The sequence below is a fragment of the Prionailurus bengalensis genome, chromosome F2, assembly GCF_016509475.1.
Source record: "Prionailurus bengalensis isolate Pbe53 chromosome F2, Fcat_Pben_1.1_paternal_pri, whole genome shotgun sequence".
NCBI classification, from domain to species: Eukaryota; Metazoa; Chordata; class Mammalia; order Carnivora; family Felidae; genus Prionailurus; species Prionailurus bengalensis.
This window is the reverse complement of record NC_057353.1, coordinates 8,012,375-8,036,549: the sequence shown is the minus strand read 5'-3', so window position 1 is coordinate 8,036,549 and position 24,175 is coordinate 8,012,375. Positions and strand designations below refer to the sequence as shown.

The following is a 24,175-nucleotide window of genomic DNA, read 5'->3' as shown; positions in this document are numbered from 1 at the left end:
TCTAGGTCTTACAAAAAAACCTGTTGTATTGTAACAAAGTAAGTTTTGCTTTATACTAATATGGTTAGATAAAAAAAAGTGTATCACACCATTAACAGGAAAAATGCCATTCAAATGCCCCATTAGCCATTTGAAATGTGAGATAAATGTCACTTTACACATTAGCATACTCAATTAGGGGTGAGCTGCACTCCAGCTAAATGACTGTAGGCAACAGAATGGTGAGTCTTACAAAGCAAAAATGGAGACTATAAAGAAATCTTTTGTGTACAAATCCTACTAAAAAAAAGAGGGAAAAAAACATCTCTGCCTAAGTAATAAGGGGGATTCCACTTACCATTCCACTCAATGAACTTATGAAAGTCCAAGAGAGAGCAAATAGGAAAAACAAATGTGCTAAGTTTTATGTTCCTTTCATAGTATGTGTTTTATTCATTGATTGATTGATTGATTTATGAAAAAGAGAGAGAGAGAGAGCATGCACACACAAGCAAGTGAGAGGAGTAGAGGGAGAGGAGAGAATCCCTAGCAGGCTCCACGACGACACGGGGCTCGATCTCACAACCATGAGATCATGAGCCACCCAGGTGCCCCATGGTATGTATATTTTACGTTTAGCAGGAGCTTGGGGTCTGAAAAAACCTTATTTGTACATTACATTGAAACACAAACCAAACACTTTATCCAGCAATCAACTGAAGAAACACTGACTCGTTCCATTATTGTGAGAGTTAAAGGACTTTTAAGGGCAACACGACACTCTTTACTTGTGCTGGCTTTAGCCTAGAACTCATGCTAGTTTTGCCTGTATCTAGAGAAACAAAAAAGATCTGTGTGGAAAGAACAAACGCGGTCTCAAAGGGAAGTCTGAGAGAGAGCAAGATGGTTTTTGGAAACTAGATAAGGCTCAAACTATACAACAAATTCTATTTGTTATTTGGGAACGTGAACCCAGATGATGGGCTCTTCACTTCAGTCAGAAGACTATGGATGTTCACTTGGCACTTATCCTGAATACCTTATTTATACGATTGGTAAAGTATATAAACAAGGAGGTCATTAGACTGAGGTGGCTCTAAGGCCTTTGTTGTCAATGGAAGCAAACCAAAAACCTAAGCCAGAATCCAAGCGCTCAAATCGAAGAAAATAAAACTTAAGAACAACCAATCACAAATAGCCAGTATGCTTCCCCAAATGAGCCCACTGCTTAAGCCACAGCCAATCAAGTAATTTCCTTGCTTTGCTTCTACACCGTCTCTATAAAAACCCCTCCTCTAACTCCTGTTGTGGAGTGGTGCTCCTATCCAGGGAGCCGGCACTGCCTGCCTTGGAGAGGTGTCTACTCGAATAAACTCTTGAAAATTTTAATATGCCTCTGTTTATCTTCCAACACAATAAAATTTTGTTGGGGGGAAAAATATGCTCTCTACTTTTCAAAGCTGCAAATTTCAGGCTGCTCTTATCTAATGGCAACAACTCAGGAAGGAACGTTACATAGAGCAAAAGAGGCTACCTCAAGTCCATAGAGGAGCTAGCAGGAAAAGAAAAGAAGTGCTTTGAAAAGGATTCTAGAACCATGTCATAATAAAAAATAAGGACTATAATTACTGGTTGTCATTTATAATATTTTATGCAACAAATCAATATGGTATTATAACAAATTATATTTAAAATCAATACAGTATTATAGTTACTTTGAGTGAAAAGGGACCATATGGTTTTATTCTGTATTACCTGCATTGTCACCATTGCCTTTGACATAGTAGCCTTTTAATCCCAAATTGCACAATTTTCGATCTCTGCAAAGCAAATTAAACAGTCAAAAATGAAATACATTATAAATCTGGGGAAAAAATTCAAGGCAGCATAGATTTAAAATGTTAAGGAACAGAAAAGCAATCTGCTAATATATCTTCCTCATCTGTAATACAGAGGAAAGAACACATATCTCACGAGGTTATTACAAGGATAGTACATCTAAGACAAGGAATATATGCCACATAGGAAACATTTATAATTACAATTACTAATTAGTATAATTAAAGGGTAGTTCTGGCATTGTGGGAAGAATTGATCTTATAATACATAAACAAGAAAGTGTTCTCTAAACTTGCTGTAAGAAGTGAGCATAAAAGTGGAAAGATTTAGGGGCGCTGGGTGGCTCAGTCTGTTAAGAGTCCAACTTCGGCTCAGGTCCTGATTTCATGGTTCGTGGGTTTGATCCCCACACCGGGTTCTGTGCTGATAGCTTAGAGCCTGGAGACTGTTTAGGATTCTTGTGTGTCTCTCTCTCTGCCCTTCCCCGCTCATGCGTCGTCTCTCGCTGTCTCTCAAAAATAAACATGTAAAAAAAAGGTGGAAAGATTTACCTTCCACACACATAAATCCACATGTAGACCCTACTCCATTTGCAAATCAGCCAAGTTATCATTGCTTAGTAGACAAGATAGTCACAGTCCAAGCAAAGGTTGTTTTGGGGACTAACATACAATGAAGTTCTTTTTAGATATTTTATCAAACTGAAACAGAAATCAAAACAAAACATTCAGTCTCAACAATTTTTAATTGAATAATTATTTAAGTAAGCTCGGTGCCTAATGTGGGGCTCAAACTCATGACCCCAAGATCAAGAGTTGCATGCTCCCCCGGCTGAGCCAGCCAATACCCTAGTCTCAACAATTTTTAACAACAGTGAATGATTCAACTTTTCTTTACATACCTACTTCAAGAGTTGTTTTCTATCAGCTAAGATCAGAGATTACTTAACACAAATAAACTTGACAGGACACTTTGAAAAAGGAGAAAATTGTGCCATTTTCTTCCTACCATTAAACTGAGCTGTAACGAACTCCATCAGAACTGCCAGAAGAAAGCCATCTGCAAGTAATACCTGATACTATTTTTCCAGTGTAACCACAATAAATTCAACCAAACAAAATTTTTGTATACTTGATATATTTCACTATCCTCCTGTTTATGTTTTGATACTTTATAAAAGATAAAGTGATGACTCACAGTAGGACAGCAAACACGCCAGGGGATGCAGTGCAAATGTGCTCTGGCACAATGCCCACTGGCCGCCAAGAACACTGGGCAATGGAGAGGGCTCTGGGGGTGGGGGAGAGCAGCGGCTACACAGAGGGCATCAACGGCGTGCCTGTCAGCACCCGAGGATACGGGGCACTAGGTGTCAGATGGAGGAAAAGGCTAGTAAGATTGCAAGATTGGTTACACTGAGCACATAAGTAAATGTACTGAGGATACCGATAGCCAAGCTATTCCTACACACCTACATGTATTTCTGTATGTATGCAAAATGCAGATACACCCTGCCTAATTCTATCTGCTGAGAGAGCATAGGGGAAATGAAAACCCAAGAGCAGGGAACACAACGAGCACCCAAGTCTTGGTTTCTGAACACTCCACTCCGCTAAAAGGAACCAAGGTACCTTCAGAAATGGCAGTTCCAGGTTGAAGCATGGACTATAAAAGATTATGCTTGGGTCACCTTCTGTGCCAGAAGGTTAGGAGGAGGTCTAACAATGCCAGGGACACATCAAAATGATATACAAGCCACCTCAGGAGGCCCCCACCACCTAAGCTGAGACAATATGAACATCAAAATAAATGACAGTAATAAAATATAACTTATCAATAAACGAACAATCCAGAGTTCACGTTAATGTAACTAAAGGAGTAAACAAATATGTGGAGAGAAGGGAAAGTGCTCCATACAGAATGCCAGCTGATAAAAGTAGAACAATACAGGCAGAGAATGACTCTTTGGCAATCTTCAAGAGGTAGCAGATTCAGGCAACAACAGGGTATTGGTATAGCACTGGAGTACTTTCCTACAACATCCTAACGAATGCAAAGGGAATCACTGTGACTTTACAGTGAAGAAAACTGGGAGACCCCAATGATTGGGCAATGGAGGTTAACATCACCAGTGGTGGACTGGATCTCCAGAAAGTCATGGCTGAAGCGATGCAGGGCCAACCACAGGATCACTTCTGTGGCTTTCCTGCCATGAAGGCACGGCCCCATCTCTGTTCCTGTTGAAATGTCAGAGAGACCCAGGTTAAGTAAGGTCAGCCTACAGAAGGAGAAGGTAAGGTCTGCACTTCTTAAAATGTTGAGGCCGCGAAAGGGAGGGAAAGGGTGAAGAATTTTTCCAAAGGAGATTGACAAGTCAAAAGTAAACATAAGAGGAACTATGTGGAATTCTGGATCAGAAAGAAAAGAGAAACACTGCTGGGAAAGCTGGGGGAAATGTGAACCCTCAACAGTGGTTATGAAGGAGAATATACTTGTTTTAGGGAAATGCACAATGGAGTATTTAGGAGAGATGGGGAATCAAGTCTGCAGCTTGCTCTCAAATGGTTCAGAAAAGATGGTGTATGTGGGGCCTGGGCACGTGTCTCTGTGTCTGCAGAGGGAGAGATGGAACAAAGGCAGCTAACTATTAAGACCTGGTGAATCTGCGGAGAGGGGAATATGGTTCACGGACCTATTTTGTAAGTTTGAAATTATTTTAAAATGATTTACTATGTGGCCAACTAATCTTTGACAAAGCAGGAAAGAATATCCAATGGAAAAAACAGTCTCTTCAGCAAATGGTGCTGGGAAAACTGGACGGCGACATGCAGAAGAATGAACCTGGACCACTTTCTTACACCAGACACAAAAATAAAACTTAAAATGGATGAAAGACCTGAACATAAGACAGGAAGCCAGCAAAATCCTAGAGGAGAAAACAGGCAGCAACCTCTTTGACCTCAGCTGCAGCAACTTCTTATTTGACATGTCTCCAGAAGCAAGGGAAACAAAAGAAAAATAAACTATTGGGACCTCATCAAGATAAAAAGCTTCTGCACAGTGAAGAAAACAATCAGCAAAACTAAAAGGCAACCAACGGAATGGGAGAAGATATTTGCAAATGAAATATCACGAAAAGGGTTACTATCCAAAATCTATAAAGAACTTATCAAAATCAACACCCAAAAAACAATCCAGTGAAGAAATGGGCAAAACAGACACTTTTCCAAAGAAGACATCCAGATGGCTAACAGACACATGAAAAAAATGCTCCACATCACTCATCATCAGGCAACTATCAATCAAAATGAGATACCACTTCACACCTGTCAGACTGGCTAAAATTAACAACTCAGGCAACAACAGATGTTGGTGAGGATGCGGAGAAAGAGGATCTCTCTTGCACTGCTGGTGGGAATGCAAACTGGCGCAGCTGCCCTGGAAAACAGTATGGAGATTCCTCAAAATATTAAAAATAGAACTACCCCGTGACCCAGCAATTGCACTACTAGGTATTTACCCGAAGGATATCCAAAGGAGTGCTATTTCGAAGGGACACATGCACCCCAATGTGTACAGCAGCACTAGTGACAATAACCAAAGTATGGAAAGAGCCCAAATGTCCATCGACGGATGAATGGATAAAAATGTGGTATATATGGACAATGGAATATTACTCGGCGATCAAAAAGAATGAAATCTTGCCATCTGCAACAACGTGGATGGAACCAGAGTGTATTATGCTAAGCGAAATAAGTCAAAGACTAATATCATATGGCTTCAGTCACATGTGGACTTTAAACAGATGAACATAAGGGAAGCAAAAATAATATAAAAACAGAGAAGAAGACAAACCATAAGAGACTCTTAAATACAGAGAACAAACAGGGATGCTGGAGGGGTGTTGGGTAGGGGGCGCTAAATGGAGGAGGGGCATTAAGGAGAACACTTGTGGGGATGAGCACTGGGTGTTATATATAAGTGATGAATCACTAGATTCTATTCTTGAAATCATTATTACACTATATATTAAATACCTTGGATTTAAATTAATAATAATAAAGTTTAAAAACAAGAAAAGCATATACTTTCTAAGAATGAGTAACATCAGATATATATAATAGGTAAATCTTAAAGAAAAAAATGATTTAAAAGAATTAAGTAATTCCTTTAAAAGAATTAAATAATTAATGTCTGTTGTTTTCATAACAAAAATCTACTACTCCATCATTTCAGCATTTTACTATATTCTATTCTAGACTACGTACATATTAACACAAAATTTTTACATAATTGTAATTATAGTGTAGATATTTTATATTCAGACGTTTATTAACGTAAGCTATTTTTTCATGTTACTACTGAGCCATCATGATGATTATTTTTAAAAGCGCCATTACACGTAATTATGTTTTCTTCATATATATGGTGTATGAAAACCTGAATGTGCAGATGAAACAGATTACTCTAGAGCTCATAAAACAGTACGTTAATTTTTTTTAACGTTTATTTTATTATTTTTGAGAGAGACAAAGCATGAGCAGGGAGGGGCAGACACACACACACACACACACACACACACACACACACAGAATCCTGAGCAGGTTCCAGGCTCTGAGCTGTCAGCACAGAGCCCAATGTGGGGCTTGAACTCATCAACTGCGAGATCATGACCTGAGCCAAAGTCAGACACTCAACTGACTGCGCCACCCAGGTGCCCTGACAGTATGTTAATATAATGTCCTCAGAAAATAAAAATTAGTTACAATATGAGGTTCTATTTTCTGCCTTCTAGGAGAGGTGTACAATAACCTTTAGTTTAGTTTAGTATGAGAGTCAACTCAATACTAAGAAGGTATTAGGCACCTATGCTAATGCTCGTTTTCTGTTTCTGCTCCAAAGTATGGTACTGTATTTTTCAGTTTAATAATCTATTCTAGAATTTTGCTAACAGTCAATCTGTTATTTTAAGATGGTGAAACAGACCTTTTCTCTACCTGGAAAGTCAGAGTTACACTATTAAGCCTCTGAACTGCCAGCATGTCTCCAAGTCCCCAGGACTTCTCCTGGAAATAATTTCAAGATCCTATTTCCAAGTTCTTTTTGTTCTAAGGGGTTATAATTTGAGCATTAAGTGATCTAAAGGAAAAAGCCATTCTTTTCTCTTTATCTATTTTGAACCCAGAATGTGGCTTCTAAAAGCAAAGTAGAGCTTCTAAGTTTTAATATGTATGAAATTATACGAAGTTTAAAAAAATGAACATTTTGGTTCAAAAAGACTAAATTCAAAGTAATCGGTGATTTATATGGCAATTAAATTGTGTTTTATTCATTTATTTTTATTTTGAGAGAGAAAGAGAGAGAGTTTGTGTATACCAAGGGGAAGAGGTGTTGGGGGGGGTGGAGGGAAGGGAGAGAGAGAGAAAATATTAAGCAGTTTTCATGCTCCGTGCCAGCCCATCACCAGCCCATCGGGTTCCATCCCATGACCATGAGATCATGACTTGAGTTGAAATTGAGTTGGAAGCTCAACGGACTGAGCCACCCAGGAGCCCCCTAAATTGTGTTCTAAATAAAGTTGCTTTAATTGAAATCTAGTAGCATATTGCTTTGTAGGGGTATGGCATGACAGTTTTTTCTCAAATCTTTACATTTTTTAAAAAAACTCTTTATTGTTTATTATTTATTTTTGAGACAGAACACGAGCGGGGGAGGGGCAGAGAGAGAGAGGGAGACACAGAATCCAAAGCAGGCTCCAGGCTCTGAGCTGTCAGCACAGAGCCCAACGCGGGGCTTGAACTCACAAACTGTGAGATCACGACCTGAGCTGAAGTCGGGACCCTTAACTGACTGAGTCATGCTTAACTGACTGAGCCACCCAGGTGCCCCATCAACTTCATGCATTTTATAACTCACATTCCCTTTCTTTCTTTCCTTTTTTTTTTTTTTTTTTTTGTGGAAAGAAGGCTTCACGAAGATAGCCCCGAGACTCATCTGGCTGCAGGCTAAGAAGCAGGTATGTAGACTTGGCTTTACAGAGTTCTGCTCGTCGCTCCCTCTCTCACTCAAACATACCCCAGTTTCCTTCCACTCTCTAGACCTCTTTTCAAAAGCTACTTTTCTCAAAGAAATCTCTGTGATCTTTGGAGAAAGGTTAGTTTTTTGCTATGACAGCCCCCTGTACTCCTCTCCTATAACACCTACAACCGTAATTCGCTAAATAATTATGTAACAGTTGTCTTACTATGGTGTAGCGACAGGCTGTGTCTTATACTCCAGGGCCTACCAGGGTACCTAACACAAAGAACCACAGAAAGCATTTGCACATGCATGCACGTATGCAAAGATGGCAATATTTTAAAAGTTAAACATCGTGTTTAACTTCTTTTTGGATCAATTTTCCGATTACTCCACACAAATACAGTAACTGTAAGCATTTCTTTAAACTTCAATTCCCCCACATTAAGCTACATTAAAAGTACAGCCCATGAAATTTACTTCCACAGGTTGAATCTAACAATAAGCCTGCGAAATCACTGGAAATCATTGTGAAAACATACCTGCTTTAGGGACGGAAAAAAGATTGAAGCGTCTTAACTCACACACCCGATATGCAGACAGTCATCCCTATAATCCGATTCCTTAGTTCCTTGTTTCCCACCCACTGGTTATCTTCCTTCCATGGAGGGCAATTTTTACCCCAAATATTTCCCAAAAATACAGCTGAAAAACTGATGGAATTATAGTTAAATCTTTTATCTCGGGTAACTGGAAGCTCTATGTCTGCGCATATGCACTTGAATAAATCTCAAGGTTTTCAAAAAATGTTAACAAAAGGTACTCATCTTAAAGTCTTCACCTTGAGCTGTCACACCCCTGAAGGGGCGTTTACATTTCACTTCCCCCGATTTTTAAACGTCCCCTCGGTTTATAAAAACGAAATCAATCAGCTGCCGCGTTTTTTCACAGCAGCCGACAAAGTCGATTTCCCCCTTCCCCTAACGGTAATAGGCGACCTTCCGTGAACTCTGAGGACTTTTCCTTCCTGAAACCACCTTGCCCACGGGTCTTCGACTTGAGCCACGGCTTCGGGGATCAATCACACGTAGCTTGCGAGGCCTACATTTCTGGGCAAGAACCGGGCTGGAAATGAAGAGGGACGCGTTTTTACTTACTCCACGAATGCCCTGGAGCACAGGCAAAGGATCTTACAATCCTCCTCCAGGTCTTCAACGAAGAGAAACATTTCGGCCACGCGGCTCCACTTGTCGCAGCACATTTTCCCACTTCGGAGCAGGAAGCCCTGCGACCAGCGGCACGGGACCGGCCTTCCCGGCCTCTGCTTGGTTCCCGGACACCGAAAAGAGGTCTCGCCGGCGCGCCCGCTGTGGGGAGCGGGGGAACGTCAGGAGTTTACAAACGGGCCCGGGGGTGCTCAAGCCCGGAGCGAGCGGAGGGGGCGCCACCGGAAACGGCTCCTGGCGGCCCCGGAAGGGGCGGGGCGGCAGGCGGTGCACGGCTCAACGCGGTCCGGGCTGCCGCCGGTGTTTGTCTTTTTTCTTCACAGGTTGCTCGTGGGGGAGAACGCTGGCCGCTGAAATTTCTCCTCTTCCCTGGGTCGCTGAGCCACCGAAGGGCTCCCGCCGCTGCTCGAGGGTGAGGGCGAGCCGCCTCCGCCCCTCCCGCCAGAGGCGCGTCGGTCCTCCTCTTGTCCTCCGTTTCCGGCGCGCGGCTCCGCATCAGTGTCGCGGGGCTCTGAGCCGCCAGGACCGCGAGTCTCGTCTCGGTGAGGCAGTCCCGGAGTCCCCGGCGGTTCCCGCAGTACTCGGTATAAGCTCGGGCACCGGAGTGGCGGGGAGGGGTGGCCCTGCCTGGGTCACAATGAGCCCTTTCACTCCGCCGCGCATCACTCCCCCCCCCCCCCCCAACCCCCGCGCTTAAAAACCTCGTTTCGTCTCAACTTAGGCGGCGGGGCGAGGTGTCAGAACCTCACTACAGGCCTCTGGGGCTTGCCCGGCGACCTCTGGTTCCGGGATCCGAATCGAGCCTTCTCGGGTGATCACGGGCGTGTACGGGAGAGGCCGCAGGAATAAGTGGTTAAGAAGGCTTCCGGACGAGTCAGGCTTGGAATCCTGGTTTGATGCCCCTTTGCTGCCTCTGTGATCCGGGCAAGCGAAGTAACCCTTCTGAGCCTCTTTGTGATCATCTGTAAAATAGGAACGGTGAATAATAGTACCTGCCTCCTCGGGCCTCCTCGGGCGGCTGGAAGGACTAAACGAAACTGTGTATCCGATCGCTTGTGTGCTATTAATAGTTTGAGTGGGTACCTACTTGGTGCGCGCAGGCACTGCGTTGGTCCCTGGGGTTTGCAGCCTGTGGAACAGATTTCTGCCCTCAGGCTGCTGATGCGTAAGAAAAATGCATGTGCACATAACCAGGACGCCGAAAACTGGAACACCACTGCTAGATTTGAAAAAGGAAGTTAGTATTTGGTGTGTGGTATTCGTTGAGACTGCCCAGGCAGCTTCCTTAAAGAAGCAAGTTCAGACTTGGGGGTGGTTGGAGCGTTTCAGGACTTGGTTGTGCTGTTAATGCTGAAATGGCATTGTTACTTCTTTAGCTTGTGTTAAAGCTGAGATAAAATCCGGGTGTTTAACACAGTCCTTAATGTTTTGGTCACGTTTACTATTGGATAGAAATAGAAGATTAATTTTCTAATGAAATGTTTATTTCCACCTGGTGTCCGAGATAGGCTCATAAGAGTGCTGCCCAGTTACAGATACACCCGTATAGATGTGCAACATTTGGGGGGGTGAGGATAGGTTAAGGAAAAAAAAAGGTAGAACAGTAATTATCAGAATGCAAGATTCTAGCTAAAAGTTGAAGGACATTCTAGGGTTTAAAAAAAAAAAAAATCCCAAACCTTGGAAGGTAGTTCATATCAGAACTTAGAGTTTGAAACTTGAAATCTAAAAGGTAATTGTTTTTATTTATTTTTAAAAATTTTAAATTTTCTTTAAATTTGTTTTTGAGACAGAGTATGAGCAGGGGAGGGTCAGAGAGAGAGGGAGACACAGAATCCGAAGCAGGCTCCAGGCTCCGAGCTGTCAGCACAGAGCCCGACGCGGGGCTCAAACTCATGGACTGTGAGATCATGACCTGAGCTGAAGTCGGACGCCTAACCGACTGAGTCACCCAGGCGCCCCTGGTTTTTACTTTTTTAATGTTTATTTTTGAGAGAGGGAGAGAGAAGAGAGCTCGCACGCGAGTGAGCTTGGGGAGGGGTGAGAGAGAGGGAGACAGAGTCAAAGCAGGCTCCAGGCTCCTGGCTCTCAGCACAGAGCCTGATGCTGGGCTTGAACCTACAAACCGTGAGATCATGACCTGAGCTGAAGTCGGACACTTAAACCGACTGAGCCACCCAGGCGCCCCTAAAAGGTATTGTTTTAAAGATAAAATTACTAGGTTTGCCAGATGTTTTAATGGAGATATTAGATAAACTTCAGTTTTATTGATGGTTTGAAGTAGAATGTTTATTTGCTAGAACTGAGTTCTATCCCCCTGTTAAACAATTATTAAAAATGCAGAAAGGAAAAGGGAAAATTAATTTTATTTCAGCGAGTATTTAATTTAATTGGCATTTTCAATGTATCCTTAATGTGGCTTATATACTGAAAGTAAAAAATTGATCTGCTGCCATCCATGGTGCTAAAAGTACTGATAATGGGTGTTTAAAAAATAGATCTATTTCCTGGTGCCTGGGTGGCTCAGTCAGTTGAGCGTCCGACTTCTGCTCAGGTCATGATCTCACACCTCGTGAGTTCGAGCCCTGTGTTGGGTTCTGTGCTGACAGCTCAGAGCCTAGAGCCTGCTTCAGATTCTGTCTCCCTCTCTGTCTGTCCCTTCCCTCCTCATGCTCTGTCTCTCTCTGTCAAAAATAAAATAAAAATGTTAAAAAAAGTTTTTTCTTTTTACTTTCTATAACTTATTTATTTTTCATAATTTACATCCAAGTTAGCACATGGTGCAACAATGATTTCAGGAGTAGATTCCTTAATGCCCCTTCCCCATTGAGCCCATCCCCCCCTCCCACAACCCCTCCAGTAACCCTCTGTTTGTTCTCCATATTTAAGAGTCTCTTATGTTTCTGTCCCCCTCCCAGTTTTTATATTATTTTTGCTTCCCTTACCTTATGCTCATCTGTCTTGTATCTTAAAGTCCTCCTATGAGTGAAGTCATATATTTGTCTTTCTCTAATTTCGCTCAGCATAATACCCTCTAGTTCCATCCATGTAGTTGCAAATGGCAAGATTTCTTCTTTTTGGTCGCCGAGTAATAAATACTCCATTGTATATATAGACCACATCTTCTTTATCCATTCATCCATCAGTGGACATTTGGGCTCTTTCCACACTTTGGCTATTGTTGATAGTGCTACCATAAGCATTGGGGTACATGTGCCCCTTCGAAACAGCACACCTGTATCCCTTGGATGAATACTTAGTAGTGTAATTGCTGGGTCATAGGGTAGTTCTAGTTTTAACTTTCTGAGGAACCTCCATACTGTTTTCCAGAGTGGCTGTACCAGTTTGCATTCCCCCCAAAAATTTTTTAAACAGATTTATTAAGTTTTTACAGAAAACAAGAAATCCTCTGTTCTGATTTATTAGTTTTTGAGATGTTCTTATTTTAACGTGTGTAAAGTCAATTACAATAAATGTTCTTCACTATCAATGTCTACATTACGATATTTTTTTAATATGTGATGCGAGGACTGTTTGATTGTAGATTTTTTTTTTTTTGGTTGGAAATAACCTGTTATTTTGGTAATTAAAATACTGTATCTCCCCCCAAACCACTTTTAACCACTATAGTTTTTAATTGGATCAAAACAAAGTGGTAAGGAGTCCAATATAGCCCGGGGTAAATTGGAGGGGGACAAGGGCCAGGCAGAAGTAGTGGGAAGACAGAAATTGCAATCTTAATATTTTCAGCTTTCTGTTAGAGAGAGAGGGACAGAGATATTACAGAGAATGTAGTGAAAACCAGAGTAGGAAGTAGGAACTGGATTTTAATTTTGGTCCTTGGTTCTTCACTGAATTAATGTAGTAACTTCGGGCAAGTGAACTTGGCTTTCTCTTTTTAACTGGTTTCTGCAAAATGAAGAGGTTGCATTCATTGACTTCTAAAGCCAATTTTCATATTATGGAAAGTAAGTATTTATCCACTCAAAGGCTTGTTATTCAGACTCCTCTGGTAGTTCTTTAGTGGCAGGTTTTAGGGCACTGTCTTGGTCCACATTGTTTGTCACGGATTTGAAGGAACACAGGTAAGGTCTATATTTAGCTGGTATTTGTTAGGTGCCTACTATGTGCCAGACATATTATTGTAAGTGCTTTACATATGTTTTCTTATATGGGTTTTTTTTATTTTTATTTTTTACATTTATTTATTTTTGAGAGAGAGAGAGAGAGAGAGAGCGAGCACAAGTGGGGGAGGGGCAGAGAGAGAAGGGGACACAGAATCCAAAGCAGGTTCCAGGCTCTGAGCCGTCAGCACAGGGCCCGAAGGCAGGGCTTGAACTCACAAACTGTGAGATCATGATCTGAGCCGAAGTCGGATGCTCAACTGACTGAGCCACCCAGGCGCCCCATTCTCATATGATTCTTTAATATTTATTTATTTTTGAAGGAGGGAGAGATAGAGCGTGAGCAGGAGAGGGGCAGAGAGAGAGAGAGAGATACAGAATCCAAAACAGGTTCTGGGCTCCAAGCTGTCAGCACAGAGCCCGACATGGGGCTCGAACCCACGAGCTGTGAGATCATGACCTGAGCTGAACCAACTGAACCACACAGGCACCCTGATTTTCTCATATGATTTTGTTTACTGATGTATCCTCAAGTGTTTAGAATAGTGTGGAGCACGAACTACTTGCTTAGTAAGTATATGTTGAGTAAATGGATTAATAACCCAATGGCATAGTCTTCTCTGGGCCATCCCTTGTCTTATACACTGTATTTATCCCCTGTGGTCTAGTCAAGGGCCGGTCCCAACATTATTCCTCTCCTGCATCATCTCTTTCTTCCTCTCCCATTGACCCATTACCATTGGTATTAAAGCTTGCTGTTTTCTTTCATCTTAAAACAACAACAAACTTGACCCACATTCCCCTCTAGATACACACCCTATTTTTCTGTTCCTTTTTGTGTCAGCATTTCTCTGCAGATTTGTCCATATTTGCTGTTTCCAATTCATTGCCCTTTTTTTTTTCATGAATTTACTCCACCTGACTTTCATCCTTACTGTATCAAAATATTTCTTAATTATCAGGGTTTGTCAATGTCTCTGTTTGTAAAACGCAGTGATCAATGATTATTTCTTAGGCCTCTCAGTATCATTTGAAACAGCTGAATACTCTTTCCTTACTTTGACACACAGGGTGCCATTCCTGGGAGGAGAGTGTTGGTTCCTCATGGTTTTCCCAACTTCTAAAATGTTGAGGGCTGCAAGGCTCAGTCCTGGGGACTCTTTTTCATTCTAGATCCCCCCCCCCCCCCAGGAGGAATATATGTCTGTATTCCTCTAGTCCTGATCTTCCTGCTGACCTGTATGTCCAGCTGCCTGTTAAAGGTCTTCACTTGGATGTCTACTGGAATCTTAACATGTTCTAAATTGAATTTCTGATGTCGAGACCACTCCCAAACCTGTTCTTCCTGTAACTCCGTCTTTTCTCAAGCTAGCTAATAACAGTGGTGATCATAGCAATATTAGGTCTGCCTAGGTCACACGGGAAGTGACAGTCTCCTGGAATACAAGCCCACATTGCCAAAACTGCAGTCCTCCCAGACTTCTCTCTTTCACTCACATTCTACAGACGTTCATCAGCAATTCCAGTGGCTTTATCTTTACGGTAGATCCAGAAACTGATGGTCTCTTACAGACCTTCACTCTGTTAGCCTTGTCTGAGTCATTTTCAGCATTTCACTTACTGCCTTAACTTCTCTTTTGCTCCCTGTGGTCACTTACAGCTGCAGTCAGGCTGTCTCTTCTGGTGGCCTCTCCAGCTCACTTAAGATGAAAGCTGGCCTAGAGAGTTCCACAGTGCTACCTCTCTGCCCATTTCTGACCCCTCTCCCTTCACTCTTCTCAGCCTGCTACCCTGCTGCTCCTCACCTTACCAAGTACACACCCTGTGCGTCTGCTTTTATTTTAGCCAGGAATTCTCCCAATTCCCACATCGTTTGCTTCCTCACTTCCTCAGGTCTCCGCTCAAATGTACCTTTCAGGAGTCCTTCTTGGGCTATGATATTACATCGCAACCCCCTCCTACCCTCTTGCCTGCTGTGGAGCTCCATATTCCCATTACCCCGCTGTAGATTTTTCTCCATAGCGTCATGACCCAGCGTCATCTAACGTAGTGTATCTATTACCATCTCCCAGTTTTACAGATTTTAGCAAGTTGAGGCACAGGTGGGTTACTGTACCTGTTGCTCTCAATATCAAACTGGAGTCCGTCACAGGGAGTGACCGGAGTGGTGAGAGGTTATGACGCTAGGGTCTGAGGAATGGTTGAAAGAACTGAGATTTTTTTTTTAATGTTTATTTATTTTTGAGAGAGAGAGCGCGCAAGGGGGCCGAGGGGTGCAGAGAGACTGGGAGACAGAGACTCCCCGGCAGGCTGTGCACTGATGGCTCAGGGCCTTGACGCGGGGCTCCATCTTAAGAACTGTGAGGTCATGACCTGAGCCCAAATCAAGAGTTGGACGCTTAAGCAACTGAGCCACCCAGGCGCCCCAAAAGAATTCAGGATTCTGACTAGAAAACGGGATTTCACAGCTTATCGTAGCTGTGCCGTGTCTCACGGAAGAAGGTCTATGGTGTAGAACCAGGTCCGGCAGGGAAAAGTTACAGTCAGGTAAGTATATGGACGATCTTTTGTGGATTGATGGATGGTTTTGAAGATGGAATTGGACACCTTTTGAGTTTCCGGTTCTGAAAGGGCTTAAATCAAAAGCGAGGATGACCATTTTGGAGGAGGCCCTTTCCTGCAGCACGGGGGCACGGTTCAGGGACTGTGCATGAAGATGTCCGCATAACTTCTGTCCCTGGATGTGCACCTGTGCGCTGTCCCCCTTCGTTGCATGTGTTTGTTAAGTATGTGTGATAACTGAAAATGTAATTGAGCATAAGAGGTATAGTTCTATTACCAATTTTGAGCGGGGGAGGTACTAAAGAAGGTTTTAAAAGCACAAGATTTTATGATCCTATTAAAATCAGAAATGAGACTAGTTTAGAGGGGGCAATTGTATTAAGCAGTAAGGGTCGGATCATCAAAATGATTGGTTTTCAGGCCTAGGAGAAGCTCCTTTTAACATATTTGAGAAGCCATCGTAAACTTTAACTTATGAACATTTTTTAAAAGCTCTTTTTGTGGAGGTGTAATTCACCACAACGTGGACCATTTTGAAATGTACATCTTGATGGTTTTTGGCATATTCACAAGGTTGTACGGCCATTACTACTATCTAATTCTGGAACCTTTTCATTCTTCCCAAAAGACACTTCCACTTCCATTAGCAGTCACTTCTCATTGCCCTCTCCTCCAGCCCCTGGAAGCCACTTGCCTCTCTGTCTCTACTGATTATCTTCTTCTGGGAATCTCATATAAATGGAATCATGTAAAAGGCGGCCTTTCGTGTCTGACTTTTTTTTACCTCGTGTGTTTTTAAGGTTCATGCCTGTTGTAACATGAGCCAGTACCTCTTTGTATGACTGAATAATATTCTATTGTTTGGGTGTAGTACATTTTGTTTATCCATTCATTAGTTGATGGGCATTTGTATTGTTTCCACTTTTTGGTCCTTAGGAGTAATTCTGCCATCAGCATTCACATACGAATTTTTGTGTGAATGTGTGTTTTCAGTTTTCTGGGATACGTACCTAGCAGTAGAATTGTTGGGTCATAAGGTAACTCTGCGTGTAGGTTTTTGAGGAATCGCCAAACTGATTTATTTCCACAGTGGCTGCATCATTTTTACTCCCAGCGACAACATATGAACATACTAATTTCTCCACATCGTCATCAACACTTACTTTCCATTTTCGTAGTTCTAGCCATGTTACTGGGGGAAAGCTCTAATTTTAAAAAGTAGTAAGTTTTGCTATGTTTATATTGCCTTCTAAATGACCACATCCTGATACGTTATAGGGGTTCAAGTCTTCAGGTGGGTTGATGAGAATATGATGTAATTGAAGCCCACGTCACTGTATGGTAACAGATGGCAGCTACATTTGTGGTGAGCCCAGCAAAACATTCAGAGTTTTTGAATCACTATGTTGAACACCTGAAACTAACATAGCATCGTGTGTCCAATATACTTCAGTGAAAAAAATAAAGCCCAGCTTGTGGGCTTAGCATGTGCCGTGTTTAGCTTCTCTTATCATCACAGGCCCACATTTCTCACAATCACTGCCGTTGGTAACAAGGAAATTAGACTAAATCCTCCACCCCTGGAAGACCAAGTCAGATTGCAGGCCTGCCAATAAGTCAGGGAGCAAGATAATCTTGGCATAAAGACAGCGCACATATAACTGCTGTTGTGTATCTGTCTCTACCTCTTCCTCCACCCCTTTCTTTACTATGTCTTCTCGTCTCATCTCCAAAGGGTTTGAGATGATTTTTGTAGAGACTGTGTTGTATGCAGTGATGACAAAATGTCTCTAAGAATAGAATCAGAACCTAAGAAAACAGGAATGAAAGAAGGAAATCTTGTGTAGAGAACATGATCATAAGAGCTAATGTAATTATATCATTGAATATCATATTTGACCATCAACTTCTTATTTGGCAAAGTTACTAAAAAGAGACATGTTCAGTTATACATTTTACTTTTATACTTTTTCTCCAAAGAAGCAAAAAATTTTTGTAGCTCTGAATTTTTTTTAGTGCTTATTTGTTTTTGAGAGAGATAGAGAGACACGGTGTGAAGTAGGGGAGGGACAGAGAGAGAAGGAGACACAGATTCGGAAACAGGCTCCAGGCTCTGAGCTGTCAGCACAGAGCCCGACGTGGAGCTCGAACTCATGAACCGTGAGATCATGACCTGAGCCAAAGTCGGACGCTTAACCGACTGAGCCACCCAGGCACTCCTAGCTCTGAATTTTAAAAGAAAGTCTTAGGTGGGGCTTTATATACTGGAAATAAGCGTATAGCGTTGTCCTCACTAAAGCATTGGTCACGAGAATGATTTAACTGTGATACGCTAGTGTGGGGTTATAATATTTGTCACACATATGTGAATGTCTTTTGTTATTTATTTTATGGAAATTCTAACTCTAGATATTAATGATTATATATTTTTAAGCATATTTTTCTTTGTATACTGTGTTTTCCAGAACATATACACTGAAGATTGGGACAAGATATTTGCCTAATTTCTGGTAAGTTAAGTGACTGGTTTAGAGATAAGTGGCATAAAATAATTGTATGGCTGTAGTTTCAGCCGTTGAAGCCTTAAGAGAAATTTTAGTGACTACAAGATAAAAATGACACTGATAAATTTTTATTATTGCATAATGTCAAAAGAATAGAGAAATTTTTTGTAAACCTGCTTGTGAAGGACAGTACACACAAATGTATGTCATCATTTCCTAAAGAATTGGGTTACTTTTATTGACTCAAATATTGATGCTTTCTTTTGTGAAGAGCAGTTATCTCAACATAGCCTAATTTAAGATACAAACATTCAGTGTGATCCACTTAAGATGTAAGTCAAATTGTTAAGATCAATCCGAAATCTCATTCTTCATCAGGTTTATTTTCCTTCTCAATTATAGCTTGTGAGTTATTTCAAAAGCTAAACCTGACATGCTTCATGAGCATGCAAATGAAACCTTATAATTTTCACATTTAAATCTGCAACAAAGTTAACCATGAACAATGTACTCCTTTTGGGTATTAAGAAATGATTCTATGTGGGTGACTCAGTTGGTTAAGCATCTGACTTCATCTCAGGTCATGATCTCACGGTTTGTAAGTTGGAGCCCCATGTGGGGCTCTGTGCTGACTGACAGCTCAGAGCCTGGATCCTGTCTGGGATTCTGTGTCTCCCTCTTTCTCTGCCACTCCCCTGGGGGCGATCTCTCTCTCTCTCTCTTTCAAAAATAAACAAACGTTAAAAAAAAAAAAATGAAATAAGAGGCGGTTGGGTGGCTCAGTTTTTTAAGCATCTGACTTCAGCTCAGGTCATGATCTCACAGTTTGTGGGTTTGAGCCCCACGTCAGGTTCTGTGCTAACAGCTCAGAGCCTAGAGCCTGCTTCGGATTCTGTGTCTCCCTGTCTCTCTGTCCCTCCCCTGCTTGCTCTCTGTTTCTCTCTCAAAATAAATTAACATTAAAAAATAAAAAAAAATAAAAGGGGGGGGGGGGCGCCTGGGTGGCTCAGTTGGTTGAGCGTCCGACTTTGGTTCAGGTCACGATCTCGTGGTCTGTGAGTTCAAGCCCTGCGTCGGGCTCTGTGCTGACAGCTCGGAGCCTGGAGCCTGTGTCTTCCTCTCCCTCTCCTTGTGTCTCCCTCTCTCTCTGCCCCTCCCCTGCTCATGCTCTGTCTCTCTCTCTCTGTCAAAAATAAACATTAAAAGAAAAATTTAAAAAAATGATTCTGTATAGTATTTATGTAGACTGAAACACTTCTCAGTTGTGAAGAGAATAACATTGGATTATTTTTCCCTTCTAGTGGCAAAATTAAAGACCTACCATGACAATGAAGAAAGAGACTGAATTTGTCATTTTCACCTAAAGAAAGATGATAGACAGAAATCAAACCTGCGGTATAGGACAGGATTCTGTGCCCTATATGACTTGTCTGATTCACATCCTCGAAGGATGGTTTGGTGTGGAGCAGTTGGAGGACTATTTGAATTTTGCAAACTATCTCTTGTGGGTTTTTACACCACTAATACTTTTAATACTTCCTTACTTTACTATCTTTCTTCTCTATCTTACTATTATTTTCTTACACATTTATAAGAGGAAGAATGTATTAAAAGAAGCCTACTCTCATAATTTATGGGACGGTGCAAGGAAGACGGTGGCGACTCTCTGGGACGGACACGCAGCAGTTTGGCACGGTAAGCAAGAGTCCCCTGCTGTCTGTGTTGCCGTTCACGTGTGTGGCACTGAAACTGTCTCATCGTTCGTGATACTGAAAAGTACAAGGGATATTTCCCTAGTTCCTTTCATCTGTCTGCATGCATTGTGCGTTTACATGTCTTTTTTTAAATGATTGGTTTTTTGTTTTGTTTTGTTTTGTTTTAATTTTAGTGTTTGTTTATTTTTGAGACAGAGAGGCAGAGTGCGAGCAGGGGAGGGTCAGAGAGAGGGAGACACAGAATCTGGAACCGGCTCCCGACTGAGCGGTCAGCACAGAGCCTGACGTGGGGCTCGAACCCACGAGCTGTGAGATCATGAACTGAGCTGAAGTCGGAGGCCCAACCGACTGAGCCACCCAGGAGCCCCTAAATGATTGTTTTCAAACATGTTACTTTTTCTTAAAGAACCATACAACAGTGTAGGCTGTTATGATAACGTAAAATGTAAAAGTGCATGTGTGAGACATCTAAGAGTAAGAAACTAATTAAAACGGTTTAGAAACCTATTTTGAAAATAGGTTTAATTATTTAAATGCTTTAATTAGTGTTTAATTCCATCTTGTTCAAAGTAAGTTTGAACTTTCCTAGTCAAATTAGATTTTTTTTGAAAAAGAATTATTAACTAATAATGTTAAATATAATTTGTATACCAAAATTTATCCATTTTCTGCTTGCTTCATTTCAGAGGTTATTATGTCTCTTGAAGAAATGAGATAGCAATAAGTTTCTCTCCAGGGTATTCATTCTTTTCTTTATCATTTGAGAGATTGTGATGTTTTACATTTAATGATTGGTGGTTCTTTGGCCGTCATGAGACTTGCCCTCCTGTGGCCTGTTATCAAGGACTTGGTGTTTTTCTCTACCAATTTTTGTCTTATTCATCATTTTTGCTTAAGGACTATACAAAAATTTAGTAGGTGTTTAACAAAGATGTGCTTTCTATTTCATGTTAAGCATCAAAATCGTTTCACAGAAATACACAGAAGGAAGCACAGATTTTGACATAGGTACTGGAGGAAATATATATCATGAAAGTATAAGGCTGCTGTTAGCACAGATTACTAGTAACACGCTTATTATTAGGCCAATGTGTCATCATTTTTTTCTTTTTTTTTTTTTTTTTTAATTTTTTTTTTCAACGTTTATTTATTTTTGGGACAGAGAGAGACAGAGCATGAACGGGGGAGGGGCAGAGAGAGGGAGACACAGAATCGGAAACAGGCTCCAGGCTCCGAGCCATCAGCCCAGAGCCCGATGCGGGGCTCGAACCCACGGACCGCGAGATCATGACCTGAGCTGAAGTCGGACGCTTAACCGACTGCGCCACCCAGACGCCCCCAATGTGTCATCATTTTAATATGACCTACATTCTTATAAGTCTTTTGAGCATTTAGTATGCCATACACTGTTGAATGCTTGATGTACATTAATTCTTTTAAATCTTAGAATAGATAGAGTCTACATATTATCTCCATTTTGCAGTTTTCCTGTGAGGAAATTGAGGAACAGAGAGGTTGTTATTTGCCCAAGGCACGCTAGGAAGCTAGGAAGACGAGCCAGGATACAATCTCCGGTATCAGGCTCTAAAGCCTGTCCTCTTGCGAGCTGTGCTCTGTGGAAAGTTTGTCCCAGGTTGGGGATTCAAGGTCAAACGTCATGGTGAATACCTGAATAGCAGGTTTGCAACCAGGAGCCATATACCTTTGATGTACTGAATTTGGAATATTTACTCCTGGATACTAGTGCTCATGCTGGTCATTACAACTCTCATACCCTCTAATGGTGGTTTTACATGAGACAAGATGATACTTCCTCTTTCCACGTGTGCCCGTCTGCAGAGATTGCGTTGGTGTCGGCTGCTGTCGCTTGTTGTCTTTAAAACAGGCACACGGAACTTCTTTGGCATTGTTGACAATACTTACTGGGAATATGTATCCCCCTCTTACGTATACACCCCCTCTATTTCAGGATAATATATAGCATGAGGAATTTGAATTTATTCATATTTCAGGAGACATGATTTAATTTAGGTAACTAAGCACTAAGCTCATTTTGTAATAGAATATATACTTTTGGGGTGTTTTTATTTTTCTGAGGTACTTTTAAAGATGCATTTATGGCTCAGAGGAAGTAAACGACATAGTTCTTAGCCTCTTTTAATGTTTTTTTATGGTAACTTGGCATTGTATTTTATTAGGATAAGTGATACTCTTTTAAAAGTGAGTTTTCCTTATTCAATCATTAAAAACAAGGAAATCCTGCCATTTACAACAATATGGATGGACCTTGAAGACATTATGCTAAGTGGAATAAGTCAGACAGAGAAATATAAATGCTGTATTTATGGCACCAAAAATTGATAATTGATTTTTTCTATACCCTTACCAGCACTTGTTATTTATTGTTTTTTTTGATAATCGCTATTGTAACAGATGTGAAGTGATACCTCAGTGTGAATACCCTGATGGTTAGTGATACTGAACATTTTTCATGTACCTGTTGGCCACCTCTATATCTGGGAAAATGTCTATTTAGATCCTGCCTCTGTCCATTTTTTATGTTTGTCCATTTCTCCTCTTTTTTTTTTTTTTTTTTTTGCTATTTTTGAGTTGTATGACTTTGTGGGTTGCATATTAATTGCTTATCAGATATATGGTTTTTGCAAATATCTTCTCCTATTCAGTAGGTTGCCTTTTCATTTTGTTGATGATTTCTTTTGCTGTACAGAAGCTTTTAGTTTGCTACAGCCCCACTTGTATATTTCTTTTTGTTGCCTTTGATTTTGGAACCTGGTTTAAAAAATCATTGCCAGGTCTGGTATCAGGGAGCTTACTTCCTAGGCAGTCTTCTAGGAATTCTGTGGTTTCAGGTCTTAACCTTCAAATCTTTAATCCATTTTGAATTAATTTTTGTACGTGGAAGATAGTACATTCTTTTCTTTATCAGTTTTATTCTTTTGAACGTGACCGCCCAGTTTTCCCAAACACTGTTTATTGAAGAGACTGTTCTTTCCCCATTGCATATTCTTGGCTTTTTTGGTCAAAAATTGGCCGTATATGTGTAGGTTCATTTCTGGGCTCTCTATTCTGTTCTACTGATCTGTGTGTCTGTTTTTATTTCAATATCATGCTGTTTTGATAACTATGACTGTTTAGTTTTTCAGCAGTTTTTCAAACTGTTGCGTAGTTTGAAATCTGGGAACATGATGCCTCCAGCTTTGTTCTTTCTCATGATTGCATTGGCTCTTTGGGATCTTTTGTGGTTTCATACAAATGACTTAGGATTATTTGTTCTATTTCTGTGGAAAATGCCATTGAAATTTTGACAGGGATTACATTGAATCTGTAGACTGCTTTGGCAGGTATGGGCATTTTAACAATATTAATTCTTCTAATCCCTGAGTATGGGATATCATTCCATTTGTGTTTCAAGTTTCTTTCATTAATATCCTATTGTCTTCAGGGTATAGGTCTTTTTACCTCCTTGGTTAAATTTATTGCTAGATATTTTATTCTTTTCCATGCAATTATAAATGAAATTGTTTTCTTATTTTCTCTTGTTGTTAGTGTACAGAAACACTAATTTCTGTAAATTTCTGTATATTGATTTTGATCCTGCAACTTTACTGAATTTATTAGTTCTAACAGTTTTTTGATGGAGTCTTTTTAAATTTAATTTTACTATTTATTATTATTTTTTAATTTAAATCCAAATTAGTTAATATATAGTGTAATAATGAATTCAGGAATAGGATTTAGTGATTAATCACTTAGGTATAACTCCCAGTGCTCATCCCAGCAAGTGTCCTCCTTAATGCCCCTTGCCTGTTTAGCCCACCCTTCCCACCCCCCACTCATCACCCCACCAGGAACCCTCAGTTTGTTCTCTGTATTTAAGAGTCTCTTATGGTTTGTCTTCCTCTCTGTTTTTATATTATTTTTGCTTCCCTTCCCTTATGTTCACCTGTTTTGTGTCTTAAAACCCACGTATGAGTGAAGTCATAGACTTTCTCTGACTGACTTATTTCACTTAGCATAATACACTCTAGTTCCATCCACGTTGTTGTAAGTAGCAAGATTTCATCCTTTTTGATCGCTGAAAAATATTCCATTGCATGGTTTTGTATGTGTGTGTGTGTGTGTGTGTGTGTGTGTGCGTGTGTATACAACTTCTTTTGTGTATATATACGTATATATATATCTTTCAT

General features: G+C 40.9%; 2 protein-coding genes across 10 annotated transcripts in view; one reads left to right on the top strand and one right to left on the bottom strand.

The window, feature by feature from the left end:
• Positions 1-9,108, bottom strand: part of TGS1 (trimethylguanosine synthase 1) — a 42,488-nt gene extending 33,380 nt beyond the window's left edge. Inside the window, exons 1-2 of the mRNA XM_043601085.1 lie at positions 8,994-9,108; positions 1,735-1,799 (exon numbers count right to left, since the gene is read on the bottom strand). Of these exons, the coding sequence (XP_043457020.1) occupies positions 1,735-1,799; positions 8,994-9,097 (169 nt within the window). The 5' untranslated portion in view covers positions 9,098-9,108. The remainder of the gene's footprint in view (positions 1-1,734; positions 1,800-8,993) is intronic.
• Positions 9,109-9,343: 235 nt separating this feature from the next.
• The window catches only part of TMEM68 (transmembrane protein 68), a 62,062-nt gene continuing 47,230 nt past the window's right edge, over positions 9,344-24,175 (top strand). For 5 of the 9 annotated variants that reach the window (XM_043601089.1, XM_043601093.1, XM_043601091.1 and 2 more), the window contains exons 1-3: positions 9,533-9,646; positions 18,214-18,258; positions 19,554-19,947. In XM_043601089.1, the coding sequence (XP_043457024.1) occupies positions 19,623-19,947 (325 nt within the window). In that variant the 5' untranslated portion in view covers positions 9,533-9,646; positions 18,214-18,258; positions 19,554-19,622. Of the gene's footprint in view, positions 9,647-18,213; positions 18,259-19,553; positions 19,948-24,175 lie in introns of all 9 variants that reach the window. The other 4 variants (XM_043601094.1, XM_043601092.1, XM_043601090.1 and 1 more) reach the window with 3 other exon arrangements.